The sequence below is a fragment of the Epinephelus lanceolatus genome, chromosome 10 (assembly GCF_041903045.1).
Source record: "Epinephelus lanceolatus isolate andai-2023 chromosome 10, ASM4190304v1, whole genome shotgun sequence".
Classification (NCBI taxonomy): domain Eukaryota; kingdom Metazoa; phylum Chordata; class Actinopteri; order Perciformes; family Serranidae; genus Epinephelus; species Epinephelus lanceolatus.
In genome coordinates, this window is record NC_135743.1 from 19,778,619 (window position 1) to 19,806,042 (window position 27,424).

Consider the following 27,424-nt stretch of genomic DNA (forward strand, 5'->3'; position numbering starts at 1 on the left):
CTATTCAATTGTCAAACATATACATAACTTTAAAGTACATGAGATGTGCGCTGTGCAGTTATCTGGGAACACAGAAGTATCGGATCAGGACGCGGTATCAGCAGATGCTCAAAATTAAATGACTCAGATTGGAATAAAAAGACATGATTGGGACATCCCTAATCATATTATTTGGTGATTAATTTAATAGACAATAAATCAGTTATTCATTGCAGCTCTATTCATCATCATCCATTTATGCATCAGTTCCAGGGTGTTCAGTGATAAACAGATGTCCATTTCTGAATATCTTAAGCTGACATGGTTTTAAATCGCATTAATCAACTCACTCTTAACAGTGATCAGTGCTGACAAGTAGCATCGGGACCTACTGCAATAAAACCATTAAATAATTACCCTGGTACATAAACTATTTATACCATCCCACCAAAGACAGACTAGGCAGGAGAGTAGCTTCTGTGCCATCATAGCCAACTCCCAGATGCAAATCCTTCAAAGCTTCACTTAAACGAAACAAGGAACCAATGAGATCAAGCTAGGACTCTCTAATGGCGTCCCTTTTACTACTGAGCTAGTGATACTGCTGGTGATGGTTGACAAGCAAAGTCTTCCTGGGCAAGATCTCTTTTAAGCTGATATTGTAAACACAAGCTTTGGCAGGATCTTATCTTATATCCAGGTCTGACTGAGAGTATTAGATCAGTACCATCTGGCATGCCTGCATGGTGATCGCCCAATTAGACTGATCCACGCTATGAAGTGTGTCAAACTGGTCTTACTGCTATCGAGCACACGGTTGGATCAGACAACATGGCATTGCTGAAAGTACAAGTATGATAATTTAAAGAAAACAGCGTCTTGTGAGGGTATACTTGCGCCTCAAGTGTTTACTAAAACATGAATATATTTGTGGAAGCCATGATAGCATATTTAGACTCTGTTTTACCATTTTTTTCTCTGACTGTAAGGTAATTGGTATTTCTGTCTGTCACTAAATACCACACTGATGATACACCCTGTGAGACCATAGCTAAAAAGGAAAAAAAAAACGTTTGTGAAACAAAGTCATGAAAATACATCATGATTCAGCTCTGTACTAAACAAGTGCACACTAATTTACATATTTTCCCATTTTAGAACATTCTGATGCGTGTGTTTTTGTGTTTGGCAATATAAAGTTGTTTAGATGTAAATTTGCAGCCAAGATAAATCTGGCTACAACAGTGTCTCTAAAACCTCCAATTTCTTCAGTAAGATGGTAATCATAGCCATTTTGTGGCATGTGGTTCAAACGTGTTATCTTAAAATACAAAATCCAAGGAGTTGTGACGTGTCTGCAGATGGAACATGTGGATGACCAAGTTCAAACTCAGGGCACGCTTCATATCCTTGTATGCAGACACAACCATTAATAATTTATTTAGAAATGAAAGGTTAAGTGATCAGTCTACATGGTTTTCATCAAAGATACACTGATGATGCTCAGAGAGAAAAGGTAGAGAGTCATCCAGTGGAGATTTCTTTGATTAAGAAATAAATAAAAGAACCAAGATTTTAAAAGAAGGGACAACATGGGGATTAAATGAATGAAACTGCTCTAGAGCTGGGCAATACAACCAAAATGCAATATTGCAACTCTTTTCATGCACGAAGGCTACATGATATGCACAACAAATCATATTGCAATTACATTGACAGAAACTGCAATTGCAATATGAGTTACAGTTTTAGTAGGAATGGTAATTTCTGCATTCATTTTCAATGAAAAATAACAAAGTTAATAAAGATGATGTGATTTTTGCTGGGGTCTGTACCAAACAAGCATGTTTCCTTATTTCTGGAATATAATTTGTAGGCCGCAGCATCTCTGTAGCACCACTCCTGCAATCTGGATATTGCACTTGGCCATATTGCGATTTCAATAATATTTCGATTATTTCTGCAACCCTATGTATATTACCTTAATAATGATGAAAATGACAGTTAAGTTTCAGACATTTTTTTTAAAAACCTTTCATCGGGGCTTTCTGAGAATAACACATCTGCATTATGTCTTCTAAATAGGGCTGGGTGACATAGGGAAAATCAAATGTTAGAAAGTTTTTGACCAAATAACCCAACATCTACACTGCTTTCACAAAATATTCATAGAGTTCTGATAAATAATCATCAGTAATGCAGATATAATGACTAAGTGGCTAAAGGCAAATAATAGAACAGCTCGAACACTCTGAAACTGCATCACTTTACTGTAATGCAGCCTTTAAAACCAGGATGAGACAACACTTAAGGTATTATGATATCCAAAATCAAAGACAGTACCTTGTTTCATATCACTTTATTGATATCATATCAATATATTTCCCAGCCCTGCATCTAAAAGCTTTAGCACTGTTACTGAAGCATTAGCATTAGCGCTGATAACTTTGCGTTCTGCTTTGTTATAAAATAAGAGGTGAAATAAGGAGAGATGGAGCCAAAGCATGTGACTCAATGTGTGTTTTTTATGGGATGGTTCTTGAAGTCATATGGGAGGAGCTTTTAACAAACATACTGAGATGAGCGAGGTTCCTTAGTGACTCCTAATGTTTGCATGTTAGTATGTTTGTGGTATATTGCCCAACTCTAGTTAAAACTACTGAACTTCATTAAATTGAGAGACATCCAAATATGACAGAAGGATTGACATGGGTCACCACCACCATCACCACCACCACCACATACACATAGGTGAGTGGCTTACCTTGTAACATGCTGAGCTCTTCTGCAGAGGGGGAAGGAGTGAGAGAGAAGACAGAGGCAACTGTCAGTCATGCAAAGCAGGGCACGACCAGCGCGTGTGTAGCCAGGTGACAAAGTGACAGCCATTTGTTAAAGGAAAAAAAGACTTGGGCAAGGAGATGCACTATCAACTGACACAAAAACATACAGCCATGTCAGTTGTTGTGATGCCCAAGTGAATTGCAATGAGGATATTTTGCACCAATTGATAGATTTAAATTTAAATAAAATCTATACGGTTTCTGTGCTTTCATGACTGTGCTGTTGCCAACCAATTTCAAATAATGTTGAGTCATAAGAGATATTTATCACACTGCAAAAAAGCTGCAAAATTGCCAAAATAATTGACTTCATCAACACAAGCATGCATTATTTTACTTTTTTTTTCAATGTGAGGAATATCTCTATTTAATTCAAATTGTACTAACACACAATTAAGAGTAGATTAAGCACTGGTGTGTCATACAGGCATACAGTAAGCAAACATTTTGACAGAGCTCATTAACGTCAGCATACATAAAGAAAATGAAAACTTGTTCGTCTTTGGTAAAATGGTGGCTTGGCTTTTGCTGATTTCAATCACTTCTGTGCAGAAGCCCAAACTCCCCTTTTATCCTCTCTGTGCTACACGTGCATGCCATCTGCAGCCTGGAGCCAACTCAGTAGCATCTCAACTGCAAACTACAAAAAAAAAAAAAAACCTCTTCCACCCCAACACTAGGGGGAGCTCTCTTCCCATGTAACAGGCCTGTCCTCCCACCCCTTGTTCCCACTTACCAAGATATTTGGCCTTTTCCTCTCTCCGTTCCTTGGCAAGCTTCTGCCTCTCCTCTGACTTCATGATGTCTGGGAAGAGAATGGAGGAAGAGAGAGAAGAAAAACAGGGAGAGGATGTGTAAATGAGAGGTGTCATATCAAGTTTAATTCATTCAGCCCAATCAGACTTATGTCACAAAGCATTTACACCAATCAACCAACACATTAAAACCACTGACAAGTGAGGTGGATAACACTGATCATCTCTGTACAATGTAATGTCCTGATAAGAACCTCAGGTCCTGGCATTCTTGTGAGCAACACTTGACACACACCACTCACCTGAACACTGTTGCAGGGCAAGTACAACCCCTCAACAGCATCCCTGATGGCAGACGCCCCCACAGCAGGACAGTGTTTCATGCCACACCATAAAAACTGGTCAGGAACATGACAAAGAGCTCAAGCTATCAACCTCGCCTCTAAATTCCCCAGATCCAAATCCATTCAAGCATCCTTGGGATCTGCAGGTACCCCACTTTGCACAACCCACTGGACTCAAAAGATCCTCCGCCAACACAGGATACCCTCAATGGTCCTGTGTCCAAGCCTCGACAGGTCAGAGCCAAGTCCGATCCAAATCAGAACCAAGTAAGCTCCACTGTAGATCAGGGATACCTCTGGGGTAGTGGCACGTCCCACACATACTCGATCTGATTGGGATCTGGGGAATTTGGAGGTCAGGTCAACTCCTTGAGCTCTTTGTTACATTCATCAGGCCCTTCCTGAACAGTTTTGCGCATTGTTCTGCTGGGGGTGCCACTGCCATCAGGGAGTTTCGTTGCCATTAGGGGATGTACTTGGTATGCAAAGGTATTTGAGTGGGTGGTGCGTGTCAAATGTTGTTCACATGAAAGCCAGGACCACAAATTTCCCAGCAGAACATGGTACTGTAACGAGATAAATGTAATTCACTTCACCTGTCAGTGGTTTTAATGGTCTGGCTGATCGGTGTATTTAAAGAAGTTCATAAATCTTGACATTTCTTTATGTTTCCTTGCAGGTCAAAACAAACACAATATCAACACAGTATCATTTGATCTGCAACATCAACGCAGCCTGAGAGACACTCAGTATCTCACCGATTGAGATTCATGACACACTTCCATATAAATGAGCAATTAAGAGGTTAAAAAGCTTTCATTAAAAACTCAATTAGAGCTGGTTAGTCAAGCTCATCTGAGTTGCAATCGTTCCTTGAGGACGATTTATGTTAAGCAGAGAATATATCATTTTCCGCAACACCACATATCAGCTATGGGGTGAAAAGAGCGCAGTGTGTCTTTCTATTCTTCAGTAAATAACAAAGAAAGCACTAAAAGTACTGGTATTACCTAAAGTTCAAAGTCATGTAAATGTACTACTATTTGTTGTGTGCCATTAATCATAACCGTGGGCTCTCTAACATCCCTCGACCCAAAACTGACCCGAGGCGACAATGATGCACCCGCCCTCTGATAAACATGAACATATGAGTAAATATTTTCTTCACTGCTGCAAAGTCAGCACGACAGAGGCTTTAAACTTTTAAATGTCACCACAAGGAAATGCATGCCACAAGACAATGACAGGAAACTGGCAACGTCAACATTTCACCTTTGATGCTCAACAAAGGACTGGAGCTAATGTGTGCTACATTTTCTGGATCAACAAAAAAACACACACAGAGAACAAACGTTTCAAATCTTCATGGAAACCAATCTTGTCTAAATAAAAGCTGCAGCATGTGGCAGGGTCACTGAATCTCCCACGTCATGTGGATGTGGGTGTATGTTTGATTGTGATATGTTATGACTACAGGGGGCACATACGTATATCTCTTCCCTCTGTGACATCTCTGATGTGTGCTCACACAGGATTCCTCAGAAATACCTCAGTGGAACCACTCAGTGAGAAAAAGCTGAGGGGAACAGCAACGCATGCCAAACTGAACTGAGCCATTTTAAGAATTCAAACTGCATCCTTTCCTGATAACTGGTTCTACTTCCTGGGAAAAACATTGTCATTCTTACTTATCAAAGGCACGCTTTTCCTTTTTATATCCTCAAGAGAATATCTTAATGTCAGTATTTCACTACTAGAGCTGAAACCATTATTCAATACAGCAATCAGTCGATGGGTAGAACATTTATCAGCAACTATTTTGATAACTAGTTGTTCAAGCATTATTTCAAAATGTTATATTTAATTTTTATCATAGAAAAATAAAAGTATAATCTCCAAACAAACTCACACACATTCAGTACCCACATACAAAAACCAAACAGCAAAAACAACCAGAATATACAGATACAAAGTTATACAACAAAGTTTCAGCCTATTGCATTGACAGAAATGGCTACGAATAGCAAAACCTGGTGTCACGCAGACAGGAGAATTAAGATGTCTAACAACTGAGTCTCAAGAACTCTCAAGCGTATTCTCCAAACCCAGTGTGTCAAAGCCTGTGTGTCCCTGACATTAGTGTCCTAAACCATCTAGAGAAACAAGGACGGCTGGTAGCCTTCCATTCCCTGAGAGTTACCCTCTTAACTAGTAAATGGACTGCACTTGTATAGCACTTTTCTAGTCTTCCAATCGCTCAAGGTGCTTTAACACTACATGTTACATTTATCCATTGACACACACAGGTGCCCAAGGTTACCGTGCATGGTGCCACCTGCTACTCTGTAACCACTCATACACACACCAATGGAATAGCCATCAGGAGCAATTTGGGGTTCAGTATCTTGAATACTTCTTGGATAGTTCGGCATGCAGACTGCAGAAGTTGGAGACTGAACCGCTGATCTTCCGATTGGTGGACGCTCTCTACCCCTGAGCCACTGTCGCCCCAACTACTAACATAGCACCATCAGAGTCTTCTGAACAGCATGTGGCACTGCAGGAGAAGCTTCGAAACAACCAAACCAGGCAATTAATGCATCAGATTTGATTTGTATATCATATACTGTATTTTACAATACTAAGAACAGATATCCTGCTAACAAGGGACAAGCCAAAGACAAAACCAAAAGTCTAAGACTTTTAATCAGAAATGGCAAAAACTCACTGGTTACAGCTTGTCCAAATGTGGATATTTGCTGTAATCTGAATATCTTTGAGTTTTGGATTAATGGTTGAACAAAACATGGCATTTGAAGACATCATCATGGAGTCTGATAACCTGTGAGGAACTTTGCTTTTTGCTGACATACTATGGACCAAATCAATCAACTAATCGAGAAAACAATGCCTAGATTAATTGATAATGGCTATGATTGTCAGTCGCAGCCCTGTTAACAACACAAATGTGATTACAGCCAACTAATTCCTGCTTTCACTTAACTGGGCAATATTTTATTTCATAATAAAGAATTGCAACTCGACAACATAATCCTGAAACTCTGACTGAAATCCTGCAGCGTGCCGCTTCTTTTTCAGACATCACAGGACCTTTTTATGACAATGTTTCCCTACAACTAATAACTTATTTTCTGCAGCCCACAAAATTAAATAAGCTTAAAGTGTTAAGTCATCAAAACAGCTACCATGTGAAATCATATATAAATTTTGTAGTGTGTACGACCACAAATAACTCGTCCATCACTGGGAAACACTGGCACAGGCTGCACCCTTGATCTTTCTTGTGTCTTCATGCTACATCATCCCCCTCAATCTTCACAGACCAGATGTTCAGCATCAAACACAAATGAGCTCATCCTTCAGCAATGTAATAGGAGGAGGCGTGAATCACAAACATGAAAACAATCTGCCATGCAGCCTCCCCTAAGAACAACCTCTGACCCACTTTGATATTTATAGGACTATGGCCCATGTGCACGGTGTTGATCGGTGTGATGTGCTCCTGTTTGCAGCTCACCACCGTGTTAATCATGATGTCACATGCACAAAAACTGACTGGCCCAGAAAATACTGCGAGATGCAGTGCTTGGGCTCAAAATGTCAGCTCTGTGTTATATTGTGCACCTCAAAAATGGAGTACAATAGGAGCAGTGCAGGCCAGGGTATACTGTGTAGGGTGGCATTATTGTGCAAATTCAATACACACACACAGGAAACAAGGACAAAGTGTTTATGGACAGATTTCTTTCACTTTTCCCTCAACACACTTAATCAAAACGGTGGGACAACCCTTGACATCGTGTACATGAGGATGTTCTCAGGGACCGAAGCAAATCAATCACAGTTCTCATGGGAAAATATTTGACATGTGACAAAATACAACTGAGCAGACTATTACCAGTAGCGGCAGCTCCCAACTGAACTACAAGCCTCACCACTTCATTTTACTAATTAAGGGGCCACAGAGTGCTTTTCATCTTCATCATGCCCCTCTGGGTAGTGTAAAACCTCACAAGTAATGAGTTTAACAAAACCAGTGGAAAAGGAACTTGGAAGGACAAAAGGGAAGTGTGGTCAGCAGACTTAAGACTCAACGGCATATTCCTCTAAAATAGACCACACTTTGGCAAATAGATCACCATAACACTCTTGATATAACTGACATGGCTCAGGTTATAACAAAGTATCCAAACTAGAAGTGCTGTTATAATTTTGGGAGCAGTTTGGGGCTTCGGAGGGTTTATCCCCATCACCTCACGCTAAGGGAATAAAGACCATGACCACAGTGAATGGATTAATGGATAAAGAATAAAGGAGAGAGAGGAAAGAGGCTTACCCTCCAAAAACCCTCAAACATGTTCCTTAGAGTCTGCATGTGCTGTTAGCCAGTGGCTGCAAGGACTTCAAGTAGTGGCATTGTGGATACGGCTATGGCGCAACTACCAGGTCAAACTAAATGCCCTCTTGGCATCACTCACTGAAATGGGATTCCTATTCAGGTTGTCCACCTCTCATTAGGGACTGGCCCATGGCAGTGATCAGCACTAGCTGAAAGATCATTTGTCTGAATTTCACTGGGATTTTTCTTTACTAATTCAATCTGGCCTAAAATCTTTGATTTGTTCTCACATAGCAGCTTCTGTTCCGTACTTGTTCCGACAACTGCAGCCGCTCTATTGGATTTAGGTTCACTTCTGAAAGCATGTGGTCACTATTAGTCAGATACTGAAGCATTACCTTGCCTCAAGAGAGCTGACCTAACTCCAGCAGACTGCAGATGTAATTGCACCATTTTAAGAGCACTGCTTGATGTCAGGCCAAATTCAGCTTTGACCTTAAAAGGGATACTTCGCCAATTTTCAACCAGCTTTGTATCATGACAGTGTGGGTAGTATGTGTAAATACACTGTGGTAAACTGCCCTCCATCTAACCAGTGCCTAGATCTCCCTGCCTGCCCCCTAGTGAAATTTCACCGGATGACGTAGATGACACAAAACATGTCATCTGTCCTCTTTGGTCTCCCTCTCAAGTGTCTTCTTTAACTCCCGTTGGTCCAGAATTCAGCTGCCCATATCATTACCAGAACCCCCTCCATAGATCATATCACTCCTGTTCTCCAGCACCTTCACTGGCTTTCTGTTAAATATCACATCAATTTCACGATTCTGCTTCTCACCTTTAAGGCCCTTCATAATCAAGCCCCTTCATACCTGTCTGAACTCCTTCATATCTACACACCCTCCTGCACTCTTAGATCCTCTCCCGCAATCCAACTCACATCACCATCTGCCCGCTTGACCTCAATGGGCTCTAGAGCCCTAATCGTTCTGACCACCACCTCTGGAACTCTCTCCCCCACAACACTCCTTTTCAAGCTGGCATATTCGTTTTAATTTCATGTTGACATACATACTGAGACTTGCACTGATGATGATTTTATACCTAATATTTACAATTATGATTTTTGTCTAGATGTTTTATTAACTTTTATTGTATATTACGGAATTGTTTGATTTTATGGTCTATGGATACATTGCTGCTTGTTTTTTAACTCTTTTGTAAGGTGTCCTTGAGTGCTCTGAAAGGCTCCTATAAATAAAATGCATTATCATTATTATTATCTCTCTCCCGGGCTGGTGCTGGAACGCCCACCACCCATGCCACCACCACGGACACAAAGCGCTTTAAAGGATATCAAGGGACAAACTCGAACCGAAAACTGATCATACAGTAAAATTAGGCAGCAGTGATCGAATATAAACAAAGGTCCTGTTACAGCGTTGTCTATTCCTCACTTCAAATGTTTTCAGAAACATATTTTAACTTACCATTTAACTTTAATACAAGATTGTTCCCAGCCAGCGCCATTGTGTCAAAAGGACTAGTTTGCATTACGTCACTCACAGGTGGGAACGTTTATTAGAAGGCACAGTGCATTCTGGTAGTTGCAGGTTTCCTACCTCTTGAGCAACAGAAAATGCCACAGCCATTTTTCTGTTTTCTCTTGTTATGTAGCACCAGTTTCAAAAGTATTTGCATCTTTCTACTGCATAAAGAACCCATATTTACTCCTTTAAGCTACTGAGCACTATACTCATGTCAAAAATATCTGTTTATTGATACATATCAGATCTAAAATATTTGAAATGGTGTCAATACTCATATTCTGCAGTACTGACACTATCTTGTCGGTAAAGATTCTCAGTCATCCAGGTCATGGTGATCGATATAGCACTTACGAATACTGATACTATCGATACCAGTAACTTGCTCTATCTCCTTTCTGACGGTGAGTTGAAACACACATCGCTGCAGTTCCTCCCGTAATTCTGCCTCCTCTCTTTTACTCAATGTTGTCTTCTCGTCAATCGTCTCATTCGCTCAGGTTCTTTATAGACGTTTGTGGCTGGGTTTTGGTTTGTTTTTTTTCTTGCATTTTATTGTATTTTGAATGTGTGACAATCTCAGAGGCAGAATATTGTTTTCATAAATGTAAAAAGTCACCTTTGTCATGTTATAGCCTTGTAATATTTATCTTTTCACTTGTTACAAATTCCAGTATCGTGACAACACCACCCTATACAAGCAAAACAAGCACTTTACAGGTGAAATTTCCATTTACCTTTACTAGGTTTCGACCTGCGGACAGGTGATGCAGGTGACCCAGGTGATCGAGAGAGGACGACAGATTTTGTGGGCGTAGCCAATCTCTGGTCTGTATCCTTCTTAGCTGGAGACTCCATTCTCTCTGTGTTGTCTGTATTCGGGGGGCTGCTCTCCCCCTCCGGGTCAGGCCTCATGGGGTTTGTGTTCAGGTCTGAGTGGGGAGCTGGTCGAAGAGAAAGACACAGATAAACACAGGTGAGGTTAAAGGAAAAACAAGCACACAGATGGAACTGAACCAGTCTGTCTTCATTCCTGTCACTGCTTGGGCCTGAGAAGCTGTTTAGTGTGGATGACGTAAACTTCCTCAAGAGCTACATGTATCAAGAATGAGGGGTGGAGACTATTTTCTTTGAGAAATTGTTTCTTTTGATAACTCAGATATCGGCACTGTAACAAGAAAATGAAACATAACACCTCCAAAGAAGCAATCTGAGCTCTGTTTCTGTGCAATGTCTCATTCTGTTGTTGGAGCACCATTATCTGCTGCAGAAATTACACCATTATTTTACTCAGAAGCACAAGATAATCTGTCTGCTCCTCAAACTGTATGCCGAATACCATCTTCTACTCCACTCAGATGATTTATTAACAGACCAGCCCGAGCAAATGGCCCGACTCTCTGGCAGAACAAAACGCAGTAATTGCTTTTTGGCATCCTGATGATTCTACTGAGGTAAATGAATTGCTTAGAGAAACAGAATCAGAGTGATCATCTTCCCAGAAGTAGTCAAACTTCTTTTTGATGAAAACTACTCAAGAGGAGACAGGCAGCTCAGGCCCATGAGTCATCAGTAGTCTCTGAGATTTGAAAGGTTTTTCAATAAAAGGATTGCTGGGTCGGTTTGTTGGGATAGCAGCTTCACTCACAGCACCATGACTCACATTTGGCACGCTGCTGAACTTGAATCTCCTACTCAAACATTAGTTTGCCCAGGCTTTGACGGCCAAACAAAGACCCTCGTGGGAGGGACTCTTGGCTTTGTCCACTCAGCACTGTACCCCTGCGCTCCCCGTGGAACCATGTTGGATCACAGTTTCTTCTGCATAGTCTCTGAAGGTAAACACTGGGGCAACATGCTGTAAATTATTCAGACTTTGGCTAAAAACAGCTCAGACAGTAGGGGGCTGTCACACTGGGACAGTGAATGCACTCAAGATTTACGCTACAAATGCTGTGCTATTCAACAGTTTGCAAAGAACAGCACCAATGAGCAGCGAGGCCAATGTTGTGCAACTTAAAAGAGAATTGATTATAGCGTTCTATAGACTCTCCGACGGTACAGTGTGCCTCTTAAGCCATAAACATCTCCTTCAAAAACAAGCCATAAAACCTTTTTTTCCGAACACACTGCTCCCGTGTGACGAAAACTCTGATTATTATTAAACTTAAGAGGCACAAAGCTGAACAAAGGTCTGTATGAAGAGCCGAGGCCAAGTAAACAGGTCAGCTTCCTACTACTGCAGCTAAGTACTCTGGAGCATTCAGCAAGATATGAGGCCTCATGGCAAAGATTGTCTGAGCTCAGCTCTGCACATTGAAAGGCTATGTCATCAATCCAGGAAATGGAGGCGGTTACTGATGACCCTGAGTTGGACGACGCCTGATGACCAGAGAGAGCAGCAGTATGAGTCTATGAAAGAGTTCAGCTGGGAGACAAGACACTGTGTTTCCCCTGTTGAAGCATGCCACTATTAAACAAGCATTCCTCGGGCAGTGATGTGTTCTGACAGCGAGGGGCCATTGTTGTGGTCTCTTCATGGCAACGGGAAAGCGGCCAAAATACTGTGATGACAGTGAGAGGGGAGAGGAGGGAGGGGGAATGGTAACAAGATAAACTGAAAGCAGGAGAGGTGCAATTTTGGGACAAAATGCAACTTGTTGGGGAAAAAGACAGAGCAGGAGCAAGTTATGTGTTCAGGGATTAAAATTTAAATTGCTCGCTATGGGAAAAAATGGAATGTCATAAAGCAACACAGCATCTGCAGCTTGCAACCAACACAATTTAAACCTGAATAAATCCAGTAAAACTGCCTGCTCTTGGCTTTTTCTCTCCCATTTGTCCATGTTGAGGGTAAATCCTTACAAATAAAGCACTTTGTGACTAATATCTGTAATCATTAACCGGATCTCTACAATATTCTTGCACACAAATGATGCTACACACTATCCCAGGTGCAGCATTGCGACTTGCACAGTTGGTGACTCAGGCAACCCTCGTCTCTGAATTCATCACATTACAGTACCCACTTTTCTTACATATCCCTAAGGGCAGAGATGTCACAACTAGACTACCAAAGGTGATAGGAGTAAGTACAGCTCCGACAGACAAGTATTGTGTTGCCTTGCATCCTGTGAGAGTTCCCCATACACCTGAGAACTGGAGCCACAAAGAATTGGCTGTCTGACAGCACTGTGGGCGACTGGTCAGACAATCACTTGGATCTATACTGTCAATGATGAGGAGAATGAGAATGTAACGTACTCTGGTATGTTGGTGGCACTGACAATGAATACCAATGAAACCTGAAGCTCTCTGGAGGAAAATGGGATGGGAGCTGAGGGAGAGGATTGCTGCTCCGTGGCAAGAGACCGAAACAAGGGCTGATTGATGCAGCACTCTGACTGTCTGGCTACGAGACAACTGGGAGAACAGAGTGTACAATAGATGACAGAAAGTTAATGGAAAAAAATTGTAGAATGTAAGAAAAACTTTGAACTGTGGCTGCAACTAACGACTACTGTCATTATTGATTAATCTACTGAAGATATTTTTGACTGGCTGATAAATTGTTTAGTCTATAAACTAAAAAAAAATAATGTAAAAGTGTAAAATGCATTGTTACTTGATAAATGACTTAAGAGTCGATTGATTTTAGAAATAGCTGGTGCTTAATTGTCTTTTAATCACATAATCAATCAACTTATAATTTCAGCAGTAGGTACAACTGCAATTCATATTTAAAAGGCACTCTCTTTAGAGTTCTGGACCACATGTAGCGCCATGGACAGGGTTGTTACAGGCACCAACACCAAGGTCGATGACTGCAAGCTTGCACCAATGGACGCAAACAAAGTACAATTTAAGCTACATCCATACTCATACGTTTTCGTTTTAAAAATACATAACTGTTGCCTTTTAGTCTGGACGGGCCGAAACAGGACTTTTTAAACGATGACACACACTCCCCCATGTTCGCCTTCTGACTCGGTCTCATCAGTCACAACGTGTCAAGCCAAAACATTATAGCTAAGCCTACATAGCTTTTGTTATTTTATCCTTTAGCGTGGGTACTTCTTTTGCACTGCCATGGCGTCCTTTGGCGATAGATAATGCTACCAGTACAGCTCAAATATGTTGATATACTTGCTTTGCAACAACTCCCAATCTGTTTTCCTGCACTTGATTGCCTTATACTTGTGTTACTGTCAGAAACAGTTCCAGCTTGTCGTTGTTCCAAGCAAAGAATCCTCTGGTCTATACATTCAATACAGGCCTTAAAGAAGCATATGACGCGTTTTGGTCAGGAACAATGAATCATAACTTTACAAGAAACATTCAAATGGCACCTTTGACATAAAAAGAACAAAGAAGTTTGTAATGGCTCTGATTCGGGTACTGTTGACTGTCCTCAGCTGACACACTGATGAGAACAAATGTATTTGGAAAACTTTCTACAGTGACCCCTGACAGCAAACACGATTAGGACATACTGATGCGGGACTTTGAGGAGAAAGCTTAAGTAATATTTGCACAGATGTACTCAATGCAGTGACAAAATGGGTTCGGCAATCCATGAACTTTGTGTCCTGGCTGTTTTAACAGACTTTAAAGACTTGAGCCAAGCTAATAAGATTATCTAGTTTTGATGTAACAGAGTGGCCTAATGTGATGTTTATGTGTGAAATTATTACAGGAATACCAGCCTAATTCTATTACTATATTTACATACTCATACAGCAGAAGGGGTCTATCAGAGGAACACTTTTCTCATCTTAGTAACTGCCTCCTTACCATATTTACACTCCAGCCTCCCAGAGGCCCTGCACCCAGGGGACGACTCCAGCCAAAAGCCATTAGACCACCCTCTTGTGACATCACTTACATTATTCAAGTTCATAAATCAATGCACACCAACTTCCTCTGAGAGGCTCGAGTCTCCATCAAGCCTTAACAAGGAAAAACACTTTGGTGGACCTTATTGTTGGAGGACAGGAGGAGGAAAAATATGGAGGACAAACATTTGGTCAGTGTTTCAAAAGCTTGATAACATTTCAGACATGTTGATGTGCACCACCGGTCCTTCTTTAGATTTCCGGAACAGCTAGCTTTTATTTAGCTTCTTTATTTTAAGCAATAGGGTCCAACATGTTCATTTCATATCCAAGATTTGTGAATTTGTGTTTTGTTTGTGCTCCTCACAGTGGTTGTTAGATGACAGGGATTCACGTTCCTAAACTTACAAAATAACAATCAAGATTTGATGATAGTTGTTGGGTTGTTTGCTTATGATAGGAGGGATATGCCACTGTCAAATCAAATGAAACCATCCCTATATTTAAGGGTGTTTCTTCAAACTTCAACCTTGACTGTTGCTTATTTAGTAACAACTCTAACATGTCAGAGAAGACATGATCAGTCTTTTAAGTATAGTTTTATAGCACAGTCTCATACTTATCTGATGGTAGTACGTAAATTTATCTTTGCAGCATCTAAAAGCAGTGATGTCATTGCACGGTGGCTTTGTTTTATCCTACTGAATATCAAATGGGTGTTTGACAGCTATGAGACCCTACAAAGTGGGTCAGAGGAGGTGCAGGAGTCTCCAGCATGCTGTGCGTGATCATTGGTTGAACATCACACCGTCACCTTGTACCACTACTCAGTTGGCCCCTTAATTTCCCCCTATGGGGCCTCTCTAGCAGCAGGTGTCAAAGACAGCCTGAGGCACTCAGCTGAACCCATTTACATGCGAAAGTCATAGAATAGAATAAGATATCTGTAAAAGTCAGCAGAAATAGTGAAAGGACCCTGCAGAAGTGGGTGTATGCACACATGCACGAGCACAGTGTGGGAGCAGAGCGGCAGGTTGGGAATCAGCAGGTAATTAGCACAGGGTCTGTGCCATTTCCCAGTCAGAGACACGTTGGGTAAGATTGGACAAAATACACGAGCAACTTCAAATGTTGGATGGGAGAATACAGCAGAGGCTCTGCAAAGCTCAACTGTGAATTCACTCCCAAATGCAACCACAAAGGGATTTAGTGCTTTACAGTTTGGCTGATGACATTGCGAGTAAAGAGCCACGTTAAAACTGGGACAACTGGTAATTCTGCCACACAAAATGTGATTTAGAAGAAATCCAATTTCACAGCATATTATTTTGTTAGAGCAGGTTATAAATACCCACACTGCTGCCCCAGTGCCACTCACATAGACTTAGATAGTCACCTCCAAAACTGCAGGGCCCAACAGCCTTTCAAGTTTGATTATCTTAATAACTATAAAACATGAATATTTAAGTACAAGCAATAGGAATTCAATTTAAAAAAAACACAAGGAAGCAGAGGCACAAGAGGACTGCACCTTGGAACAGCATGTTCCCACATTAAAATGAAAGCACTTTCTATCCCCAGCCAGCTATACGGGCTATAGGATCTGACAGGTAACTGCACTAAGCACGGGGTTCAGACGCTACGCCACACTGCTATTTTTCTACCTGTTCATCAACCTCAAAAGGGACCTGCAAATCAAGATAAGCAAAAGCTAACGTCTGCCACAGCCCAGCAAAACACATGACTCACTCTATGACAGAATCAGCAAACTATGACAGCACATTCTTATGACTGTGTCTGCTCATTAACAGTTTAGGGAGGATACTTTAGGCTGAGAGGAGCTGTAAAAAGCAATGCTATACGTGAAACTGCTTGGTACAAAAACAAGCAGAAATTAGAAAAAAGTAATGATAAGCTTTAAAACGATCTTGATGATAGTAACCAGTGATAATGCACACAACTTAGAATTACTGCTCAGCCCATTTCAACATCCACAGCACTGCCAATGTCTCGTCAAGATGCTGTGCAGAGTACAAATATAGGGCAAGACATGGAATATTTATGAACCTAATAGCTTCACTCTTAAGTACAGCCTTCTCTGTCTCCTGCCAAACAGATAAGATGAGGTAAAGAGGTGAACGCACTGTCAGACCACCTACAGGAATAAGTACAGGCTTGTAATACAATGATTTAGCATTAATGCAAAATCTAAATAGGGCTAATCTTACAAAAAACTTGGTCAACAGAGAGGAAATGCAGCCCATTCTCTTGAAAAATGCAAATGAGGCAAGCAGGGTAAGGAAACAGTACTGAGACCCAGAGTGTGAAATCAAAAGACTGGAAAGGGAAAAGGGCGGCAACCCGTAAAAAGAAAAGAGGAACTCGGGGAAACACACAGAGAATGGATCTGCATCTCATTTGGGATGGGCAGGGGGACTAATGAACTACCTCATCGCTTACCCCCCTAACCCGTCGCCCCTTCACCCTGTTGTGTCCCTCCTGCTCCGAATAGGGTGATGTAAGAGGGCAAGGGGGCCCAGACACACAGGAAGCGCAGTGTAAACAACAAGCACTGAGTTCATGCCAAACCAGGGCCTGCTTGTGTGTGTTTAGAGACCAAAGTTTTCATTAGATGTGCTTACAACCGGGGACTACAATTTTAAAGGGGAACTGAGATAAACATTAAATTCTGCACATAAACTGCATTTTAATTCTATCAAAGTACTTTCAACTAAGCAAAAATGAATGATCACTTTAATTATCGGTTAAGCAAATATTGTTTTTTGAAAAGAATAGTACAATATGTGAAGAAATTAGTATAAAAAATCTCATCAATCTCATTTTTGCTTGATAAAAAACTTTAGCTAGTCCTTAATCAAAATCCTTGATTTATTTTATGGTGATTGTGATCATAATACAATGGCACTGATTGCAGCAATGGATTATCTTCTTCATCAATCCATTTGCCAACTTATTTACTTGATTATTAAATAATCATTTAGCCTCTAAGATGGCAAGAAAATATTGAAAAAAGTCAATTACAGTTTCCCAGAGCTTAAAACTCACTGTCAAATGTGTTGTGTTGTTTGACCAACAGTCCAAAACCCTGAAGGTTTTCAATTTACTATCTCATGTACAGCAAATCCTGACAAATGGGAAGCTGAACTAGGAAATGTTTGGCATTGTTGCCTGAGAATTTATTCTAACAACTAATCAATTATCACAATAAATGCAGATTAATTTTCTTTCAAATGACTGATCGATTTAGCTCTGGACGTAATTAATCAAGAACGGGTCAAAGATATCTGACTCAGACTGATGAGCCCTCATCAGGCCACAGCTGATGTCTGCCCTAAAACGTGGTGCTGCATACCAACCAACAGGGTTCAAGACACTTAAAAAGACCGCATTTCTTCGCTGCATGCCAATCGGCCTGTGAATACTGATGTCTCTGTCAGTGATTGCAACAGCTTTCATGCCATCACCTGGCCCAGACTGAGAACAATGCCTGGCATTTAGCTGCTGCGGCTCTCTCCTACACCGGCGTAAGCACCAAAGCCACTGCGCTGATGAAAGGCTCCGCTTATCTGACCTAGCAGCAGCTCCCAGGGGACGCTGCATCTGCTGCTGCCACCAACATGCTCCTACATAAAGGGATAAGTAACCTAGACAGTCTGATCAGTAGCGGGGGGGAGTGTGTCAAGAACTGCCGAACTCAAGACTTTCTCAATGACATCAGAGGATGAGGAGGGATCGCTGGGCCGCACAAGCTACCATTCATAACTGAGAGCAGTATATCTGCATGCCAGCCAGTTGCTCCTGGCAACTTACTCCACGTCCTGTTTGGGGGTTGGGAAGTGACAGCATGATCTAATTCTAACTGGTCTCAGCGGCCAAGTTTTCAGGTCCCCTGTCAGCCTCAAGGACCAAATTTTAGTCAGAATAAGATGTAAGCTATTTGAGTTTAATCCTTTCCAGTTTAGTTTGCCATGCCCCAAAAATATTTCTAAGCCCTATTGACTAGAAGAACAATGCTTCACGGATGCTTCAGGAACAACTTGGCCAAGACATAACTTCAATGGCTTCAATGGCTCTCTAATACCAGTGAAATTCATGAATCTTGATATCCAATTCAATACCAAGGTAAAAACAAAAACAAATGATCAACCAAAATGTTTTTTTCCCAGCCAAAAATGCCAAGAGGTATTCTAAAAACACTTGATTGAAAAAGTTCCATTTTCAACAAGCTGTGGCAGAGCTGTTGCTGCGGCTGCACTTGGTGCCATACTCCATACTCAACCTGCTCCTACCATGCTGGTAGGCGTTCTTCCTCATTCTTTGGTATTAAACGACAGACTAGAACACCTGTGGGAGTATATGCTGCCCTGTCAGTGCCGGAAGAACTGCATCCCTGCTAGCTACATTTTCAGAACTTTGGCATTAACTTGGTACCCAAGTATTGGTTCTCATTACATCCCGAATCCAAGGTTCCCACGCATTTTAATGGACAAAATTTCAAAACTTTTCCATGACTTTTCAAGGGCCCATAATCACTTTTTTTTGTGCCCCACCTGCCTGACTAGCAGGCATACATGAGAAACGGAAAGTGGAGAGAAAATGAAGAAAGGTGCATGATGGATAATAAAACCTTGTTATGCAGCGGCGCATATTAGAGCTACGATATGTCGTCAGCTCCAAACAATAATTTTGCCCCTATGTTAGAATACATGGAAGGTTATCCATGGGAGATTACAGTAACAATTTCAGTACACACAACAAAATCCCATGACTTTTCCAAAACTTTAAATTAATTTTACTAATTTCATAACTTTTCCAGGTCTGGCAAATTTGATTGGAAATTTCTATGACTTTTACAGGTTTTCTATGACTGTGAGAACCCTGCTAATCCCAGAATTTTCCATCTGTGTGGCAGTTTCTCTTTTTGTACAGAACTTAACACTATGTTGCAGATCATGAACAACAAGGCGGTGCGAATGGAGTGGTTGGAGCAATGCTTCTCTGTTCTCGAAGCATCACTGGGATCAATTATTAAATACAGGATATATAACTGGTGACATTTTGAAAGAGCTGTGTGTGTATCCTTGACTGAGGTAGCTCACAGAGCCGTTGTTTGTCATTCTGTTTCAATATGGTTATTTTCATAAACATCACCTAAAGCAATAAGCAGGCACAGGCAGTAATTTTGCGCCTATTGAACTTACAATTACACCCAACAGTTATCATTAACTGGATTTTTGTCTCCCCACACAAAAAACCAGAACTTTTCTGCTGGCAACAGGGTCCAATCATGGGTGTCACAATCACAGGTAATGACAACGATGCCAGCGGTTCTCTCCCGTTCAAACAAGGTTCAAATTCATCAACAAAAACATGAACTGTAATGTTAGTTACATTTCCTAGAAAGCAGGCACGAGAGCTAAAATAATTGTGAAATGGGCCAAACAACGGTTTCAGATGATTTATGGTACACCTGCCAAGGAATGTGTCGGGAGATCGAGATGTGTTGACTGTTTAACAAGCATGCCCTTTAGCTGAACAGGGCTGGGTCTAATATTATCGGATAGGTCTGGTGACTGGAACTTTCAGGCGACCAGAGAGCCCAGAGCAGCCTGTCTGGGATATTTTCAGACGTAGAGGAGGTGGAAGGAACAAGCGACACAGTCCAAATCAAGACTTCCCTCCCCTTCTCCTTCCTCTAGTGTCCCAGGGAGAAGGGCAGCCCAGCTGACTGATAATAAATTTAGGCCACAACGCTGCATCATCACCGGCCTTCTTTCTTTATGCCACCGTCGAGACAGACAGACAGAAGGGGGTCAGGAAAAGCAGATGCCTTCCAAATAGCACATGTGTAGGTTTCATAGGCTTCTCATGCTTTTGGTGAGAACGGCATGTTTCTTTGGCATTCAGTCACTTTCTTGCTACCCAGCTGCTACAGCTGTCAGCATCTTGGACCAAAGGCCTAGCTCCTATCTTTTGATTTTTGTCTTGTTGTTTTAACTGTACTTTTTATTTGACGATTTTAATGCATTGCCTTTATGCACTGGATGTTCTAAATAATCCCGCCTTGCTTGTTCTTGATCCAATCATTCAAACAACCTCTGCATAGTCTTTCTGGTCTCAATGTGCTCTGCTGCAGGCAATTTACGGGCCATAAATACTTTATGTGTGTCTTTGAAACAATTTATCCATTTTAATAATAAAAGGAAAAGTTTCTTATTTTGGTAAATGTGCTTATTTGCATGCTTGCCAAGAGTGAGATGAGAGGTCAGTTAGCTTTGCTTGGCATAAAGACTGGAAATAGGCAGTAACAGTTAGCTTGGCTCAGTCTAAAGGTAACAAAACCTGCCAACCAGCACCTTCTTAAGCTCACCTCATGACTCACATCCCTCAAAAAACTAAGTGTCCCAAAATATCACTTTATTCTTTTAATCACTATCATGCAGGTTGACCTAATAGGGAGTTTTGCACCAAATAATTCTCCTGTACACTTCTCAACACAAGTATTAATTGCGAAAAAACTCTGAGGTTTAATTCCTTCTCTTCAAAGTAATCACAGGTGGCCCTTAACAAGTCGTAGCTCTTTGAATGATCAACTGTATTATATATCAAATGGTCTTGTTACAGGGAGACGACCAAAGGAGCTGAAGAGGTGAAGACAAGTTAATACATCATTAAGTCTTTCTTCAAACACATTCTCAAAAAGCCAGACATGCTCATGGGGCAAAATCTGAAGTTACAAGGATTTTTGGCTCATTTTAGAGGACTATCTGCTAAAACAGTAGCCCCCAGTCATTTTGAGTGTGACTAATAACACATGTAATGGGGCTATAGAAAGTGAGCAGATGACAATGCATGATGCACAAAGCATAGAAAACAATTAATTGTCATTTATCAGCATTTCAGTGACATCAGACTGAACATATGGCAACTAGACTTATTATTTACAAGATGAGACCAAGCAAATTTTTGGTTGCATGTGAGCTACCTTGCGGTTTTAGCTGGTTAAAGGTGGTTCAAGTGCAGGCAAGTTCAACTCTAATCCTGCCTTAATCAATTCAGAGTAAACACTGACATAGTTGTGTTTTTCCCTAATTAATTCAAAATGAGGAGTCCAAAATTAAGGGACCTCACACATATCATTTCAAAAGGCCCTATCTGTCATTCACATTCACAAAAGCAAACATGACCTGTGCCTGCATGCATGTATTGATCACTTTCGGTAGTCATTTCCTGGTAGAGTACCGCAGAGGCTGAGAGTTTGTACACTTTGAGCGCTGGTTAATGGGAAGGCATCCTACATTATTTGCCTTTCGAGAGTGCTGGGTTAGAGATCTACCTCTATTAGGTCAGCATCTGGGCGGTGTGATTTACACCATCTGGGTGCTAAAAAAATGGACCGACACTGACGTGATGCCTTCTCTATTTGGGGAGTTGTAATCTGGAGAAAGCAGTTCAATCAGTTTTTTTCCACCCTTTTCACATTACAGCATATCATGCCGTCGTCTGCTCTCTGCCTGTCTTCACTCTATAGCTTTAGTGTTCTCGTATTTCTTATTTCTTGGGACTTCAATACCAGGCATTAACAGTAAAGTAGGATTCTGCCTTAAGGAATATTGTGATTCTTATACATAGACGCTACTTCCAGACTGCAGGCAAATCAGATTTGTTTCTCAAATCAGATCTTGAAGACAGACTGTCCATCGACTGTCGATTTGCAAGTGACTAGACCGTACTTCTATGTCTAGACATCACCAACCTATCTGCATGGGTTGCTGAGGTAACGACATAGGTGTTAGTGACTACATAGCAACACTGGTGATGCAGCATTCCAATGCAGAAGCATGAGAAATGGAAGTCCATTATTTGTCCCACCAAACAATTTATTTTGGTGTCTACTGTCTCATGTTGTCCTCTGCTAGTAGCTGCATGGATCTGCTCAGCACTTCTGTCACTGAATTTCACAAAGTGGTTGTGTTTTGTGTTCAAAGACTGTGAAACCAGACTTGAGCAGCCAGAACGAGACGCATCTGTCGAAATTTTATTTGAATCGCTTTCCAAACCACCTCCAAATGTGGTTTGAGTCAGATTTGCTAAAATCCCATTTAATTTGTTTGTTTTTTTTCTCTTTTTGTTGATGTCCAGACTTCTAAAAATTCATCTGCATGCAATCTGGACATGCCAAAAGAACAATTCCTGCTGGCAGTCTGAACATGGCCCTAGTTGTGAGCACAGGGGTAATATGAGCCTACTTGCATACTCAGTGTTCACACGTGATTGTTGTCTGCATTCTCCAAAATATTGGGATTCAAAATGAAACTGTGACTATGCAGTTTAAGTGCCAACTTTTAGCTTGAATATGTTTACATCCATGTAAAAACAGGCTGTTAAAAATGCCATGGGACTATGTCGAAAAAAAAAAGGATATGATTCCAAAGCTCCCAAACTAACTAACTGAGCTCCCAAACTAACTAACTGAACACCCTCAAACACTCTTACAGCTGCGACTCAGCTCTTTCACTCCAGTCAGGGTTTCATTTTAAATCTAATGTGCTGGAATACAGAGGAGCCAAAACAACTCAAAATGTGTCACTGTCTAAAACTGCACTGTAGTTTCAAAAGCAGACCTCAGCGGCACAGTGCTGGCATGACTTCAGTCGGCTCTTTGCGACTCTGATGTTTCTGCTCTTTCCCCTTCTCTCTCCAAACTTCACAGGGACAAAGCTGAGTCCCTTCTGTCGAATGTACCGACTGTGGGCTTTGAACATATCTGAACATGCAGGAACTGGGAAGCTCCCAGTCTCCAACACCAACAACACTGCCTGAAGAAGCTTTAGAGGAAAAATCAATCAATCTATACACCAAAAGAAATCTTGTGAAAGGCTGTGGTAAAGTATAATGATTCTCAGTTTGCTACTTTAATCCTTTTAGCCATGCATGCCTGGGAAAAGCCAGTTGATTGACAAAATAATCTGTGATTGCAGCAACATACACTGAATTAAATGGATTATGTATGATGGAGCCCAAACATAGGTTAGTCCCCTCTGTGTGCACCTCCCAGCTGTATGAATGAGATTATTTAAACAGCAGGTACAGCTGGATAAATGTATTGTGGTAGCATTCATTTCTCCCTGTGATACAGAAATATTTAATAATCACTGCATAAATGACTTGAAGCACAGTACATATCAGGCCTGTTGCTTGACCTGTGCAGTAAGGGTCGCATCTACATTTACAGAGTTACAGTTTGGGAAGGCGACATTATTGCACGCCCAGAAACACATAAAAGTAAATTGTTTTGCTCTTCATCACAAACACAATAATACTTTTGAGGATCCATTTCAAACATGAGCAGTTTCACACATTGCTAACCTGTCAAGAGTCAAATATATCTGCCTCCTGCAGAACATTAAAACACCTCATTATAACACACTCCAGCGCTGCATCGCTCATAATTAATCCTGCGTACAAACGTTGGTTCCCATTGTTTTTAGGCTCCATTTAGGCAGTGAATCTAGGAGCACCCATGGGATTCTGCCCACTGCTAATTTACAAAGACACTCCAAAAATGGGATGCGGTGGCACGTATCCCCCTGATTACATAAGAACTCCTGCAGCTGAAGATGTGTAGCTCACTGATCCTGTTCATTACAACACAGGCTTGACAGCCAAAGCTGGTAGATTCTCCTACATTACACGACAGACAAGGACATCACTGTGATCCCCCTCCCTGTCAGTCTGCTGAGGCGTTCTTCTCTCAGCATAGCTGTGGTGAAGCATCATGTCTTTTTTTGCTTAAAACAAAGCCTGCATAATGGCTCATTAACAATTTAAAGCACCGCCTCAGTCTCTTCTACTGTATACATCCTGCTCCTCCTGTAAGAATTTCAGAGATATAAGCAATGTGATTCGCCCAGGGTGTATGAATGTGCTCGAAAAGGAAAATCTTAAAAGAAAATTGGAGTTTCTATTTATCTCAGCTGGTCACAGCTTAGCTGTTCAGGTACGGAGATTAAAGAGGACAACCAAACAGAGCCAGTTGTCAGAGAGTGGCAAAGTGGAGAGCGCAGAGAGAAGAAAGCCTGCATAAAGAAAAGAGGGATTAGAAGATCTTCTCCTTAAGTCCTGACAGCAGGTTTTCACAATGCTGGGCCGAGCTTTCAACAGCTCCAGTCCAAGGGCTAGTTTTCAAGCACGACAGATCAAGTAAGCTTTTTTTGGTGCCTGTATTTCAACAAAAGGAGGAGGCTTGTCCAATTGTCCTGCTGCTTCCAGGTGTTGTTCACATATCTTGATCAAGGATGTTTTACATGGGAAACACACATTCTTGGCGACAAAATATGTCTTTTATCAGAGATTGTTAGGGATGGACGTACTCCTTCTTCCCCTTCGTAAGAGAGCAACAGTTGAATGATATTTAAATCTTCATTCTTATGTGATACAGCTGTGCATATGTTAAAGACACACGATAACAGAGTCACATCAAGCCGGAACCATATGTCCGACTTTGAGCTTTGAGTTATGCATGAGGAGTGTTGGATTTACGATGAGCATTCGACCTCTGATGGCTTATTAAAGAAAGCTGGAGAAGCAACTTTTGTAAGCACAGGAAGCAAAACAGTCTGGCTGACAAACTGTACATAACAAGAAACAAGACGCCTGATGTCAACGCTATTGCCATGAGTCACAACAAGTGATGACAGCTTCTCCCAGCTTTACAGCACATTTGTTATGTTATTCAGAACATGGCTGTTCAAAGACACTCCAGTCTACTGGTCAAGATTCCCACAAACAGGGTGGAGCACGTCTCTCCTCCTGCTTGATGCGGAGCCAAAACAAGCCGACCTCTCTCTGTGCAGCCCCCTGTCAGTAGGAAGGAAGTTCTCTGTTGTCAGAAGGAGGAGGTCACATTGTGTGCGTCCAGAAGCAGGCAACATGTCAATACACAATACTTTGGCATGGAGGTCAAACTTTGAAGCAATGCTGGGTGTCATGCAACTTCACATTGGTAGGTTTCCATTATGGGTATTTCATCTTGTGGCTTTGGCACTGACCTGCATGATCACAGGATCACATATTTGTAATTGCACATATAAAAGCAGTAAGCCGGATCTGGCCGGAGTGTGAGGTGGACTCTTTATCCACTGCACTTTGGCCCTGTGCTGAGCCTCTCATTAAAATATCCTTGATTTCAGGGAGTTTGCTGTTGCTGCACCTCTGCACCAGGAGAAAATGAGCTCCACTGCACCTGTGCACACACGAATATCCTCTGTATCTGGAAAACATCCTCTGATAGCGCAGCAGCAAGGAGGAGATAGGAAGGGATGCCAGACTGCCTATGACTGCATCATGTTAGTAGTGAGCTAAACATAACATACAGAGGGGGATGGGGTGCTACTAGTCAGATTACCTCATCTAGCGCAAATTGTGTTGTTATATCCCTGCTGGCTGGGCTCTGTGTGAAATAATGGCAACATATATATATTCTTAAGAGACAGGCATGAGCAGTCTGCTTTGTGATCACACCGGCGTTTTGTTTTCATCATCAAAAAGGTATGCAAACTGGTAAATCTGCATTGTAATGCCACCCAGATTCATATCTGGGTTGAGGTTTAGGTGTTAATCTTGTGGACAACAACAATGTTGCGTTGTGATTTGTGGGCTGTCTGCATCTGCACCTCCTAATGGATTATTCATAATTCATCAGACAAATTAATCCCCTAACACGCTCTCTGTAGCTTCACCTTAACTGCAACAGTGTTTGTTACCCCCCAAAATGAGCAAGGCAGCTGTAAAGTTAATGCAAGCAAGACAAGGATTTTCTAACTACGTGACAAAGGAGGTGAATGACAAAGCACTCGTGCGTTTTTTCCTAAACAAGACAGGTTAAACTCAAAGGCAGAGGGTGGATAAAGACTTACATGTTGCTCCTGGCAGAGTGTTTTCCTCCATTTCGGCGGCAGCACCGTCGCTTTCTGCTCTTTTGTTCATTCAAACATGCGACTTTGGGCTCTTCCTCTCCGGCAGTCCTCTCATTCCTCAGGCAGAATGGGGGGGAAACTTGGTGGAGTCACTCCAGTTGCACCCGGTATCCTGAACGAACCGGGCAGGAAGCCCGTCCGGTTAGACCCGAAATAGGACCACAAAAAGCAACAAAATAAAGCAAAACCCAGCCAGTACCCGCCTGTTGTTGACGGAGGCACCGGTGGCTGCTGAGAGAAATTACATAAATAGGTGTCGGAGGGAATTTGGGAGAAAGAAAGCAGCAGGAGGAGGAGTGAGGGAAGTTTCACTCTCCGACGCACCACAGCTGATGCTCCTCTGCCTGTGCGGATGGTCCCTCACTGGCCTCCGGATCGGACTGTACCATTACCAAGAGGGGGGCGCGGGTGCTACCTGTTGTATTTATCCTTAAATTCTAGCTAAATTTAACGTCACGGAAGACAGATACAGTAACTGCTAGCATCAACAGGCCTGCATCGAAATCTAAAGATCACTTTCTAAATGATAAAAACAATTCCTATATGAATAAAATAGATGTCCCCCTCCGTTCTGATTGGTTCCTCCACCCACAAAACTACAATGCTCTCACACCCAGCCAGTTCACAGTTCACACTCTATATAAATCTTTCCCTTTGGAAAACATTCATCTGACCAGCATGCTAGCTCTATTTTCTGCAACGTTATTGTCATTGCCTAGCTGCCTTTAACATCTGATTGAAATGCAGTATACATAAATAGGC

At 41.6% G+C, this 27,424-nt stretch overlaps 1 protein-coding gene across 6 annotated transcripts in view; it reads right to left on the reverse strand.

Moving 5' to 3' along the window:
* The window catches only part of map7d1a (MAP7 domain containing 1a), a 53,325-nt gene extending 26,317 nt beyond the window's left edge, over positions 1-27,008 (reverse strand). For 4 of the 6 annotated variants that reach the window (XM_078171735.1, XM_078171733.1, XM_078171732.1 and 1 more), the window contains exons 1-4: positions 26,603-27,008; positions 10,566-10,772; positions 3,559-3,627; positions 2,744-2,764 (exon numbers count right to left, since the gene is read on the reverse strand). In XM_078171735.1, the coding sequence (XP_078027861.1) occupies positions 2,744-2,764; positions 3,559-3,627; positions 10,566-10,772; positions 26,603-26,672 (367 nt within the window). In that variant the 5' untranslated portion in view covers positions 26,673-27,008. The remainder of the gene's footprint in view (positions 1-2,743; positions 2,765-3,558; positions 3,628-10,565; positions 10,773-26,602) is intronic. The other 2 variants (XM_078171734.1, XM_078171731.1) reach the window with 1 other exon arrangement.
* Between the last annotated feature and the right edge of the window lie 416 nt (positions 27,009-27,424).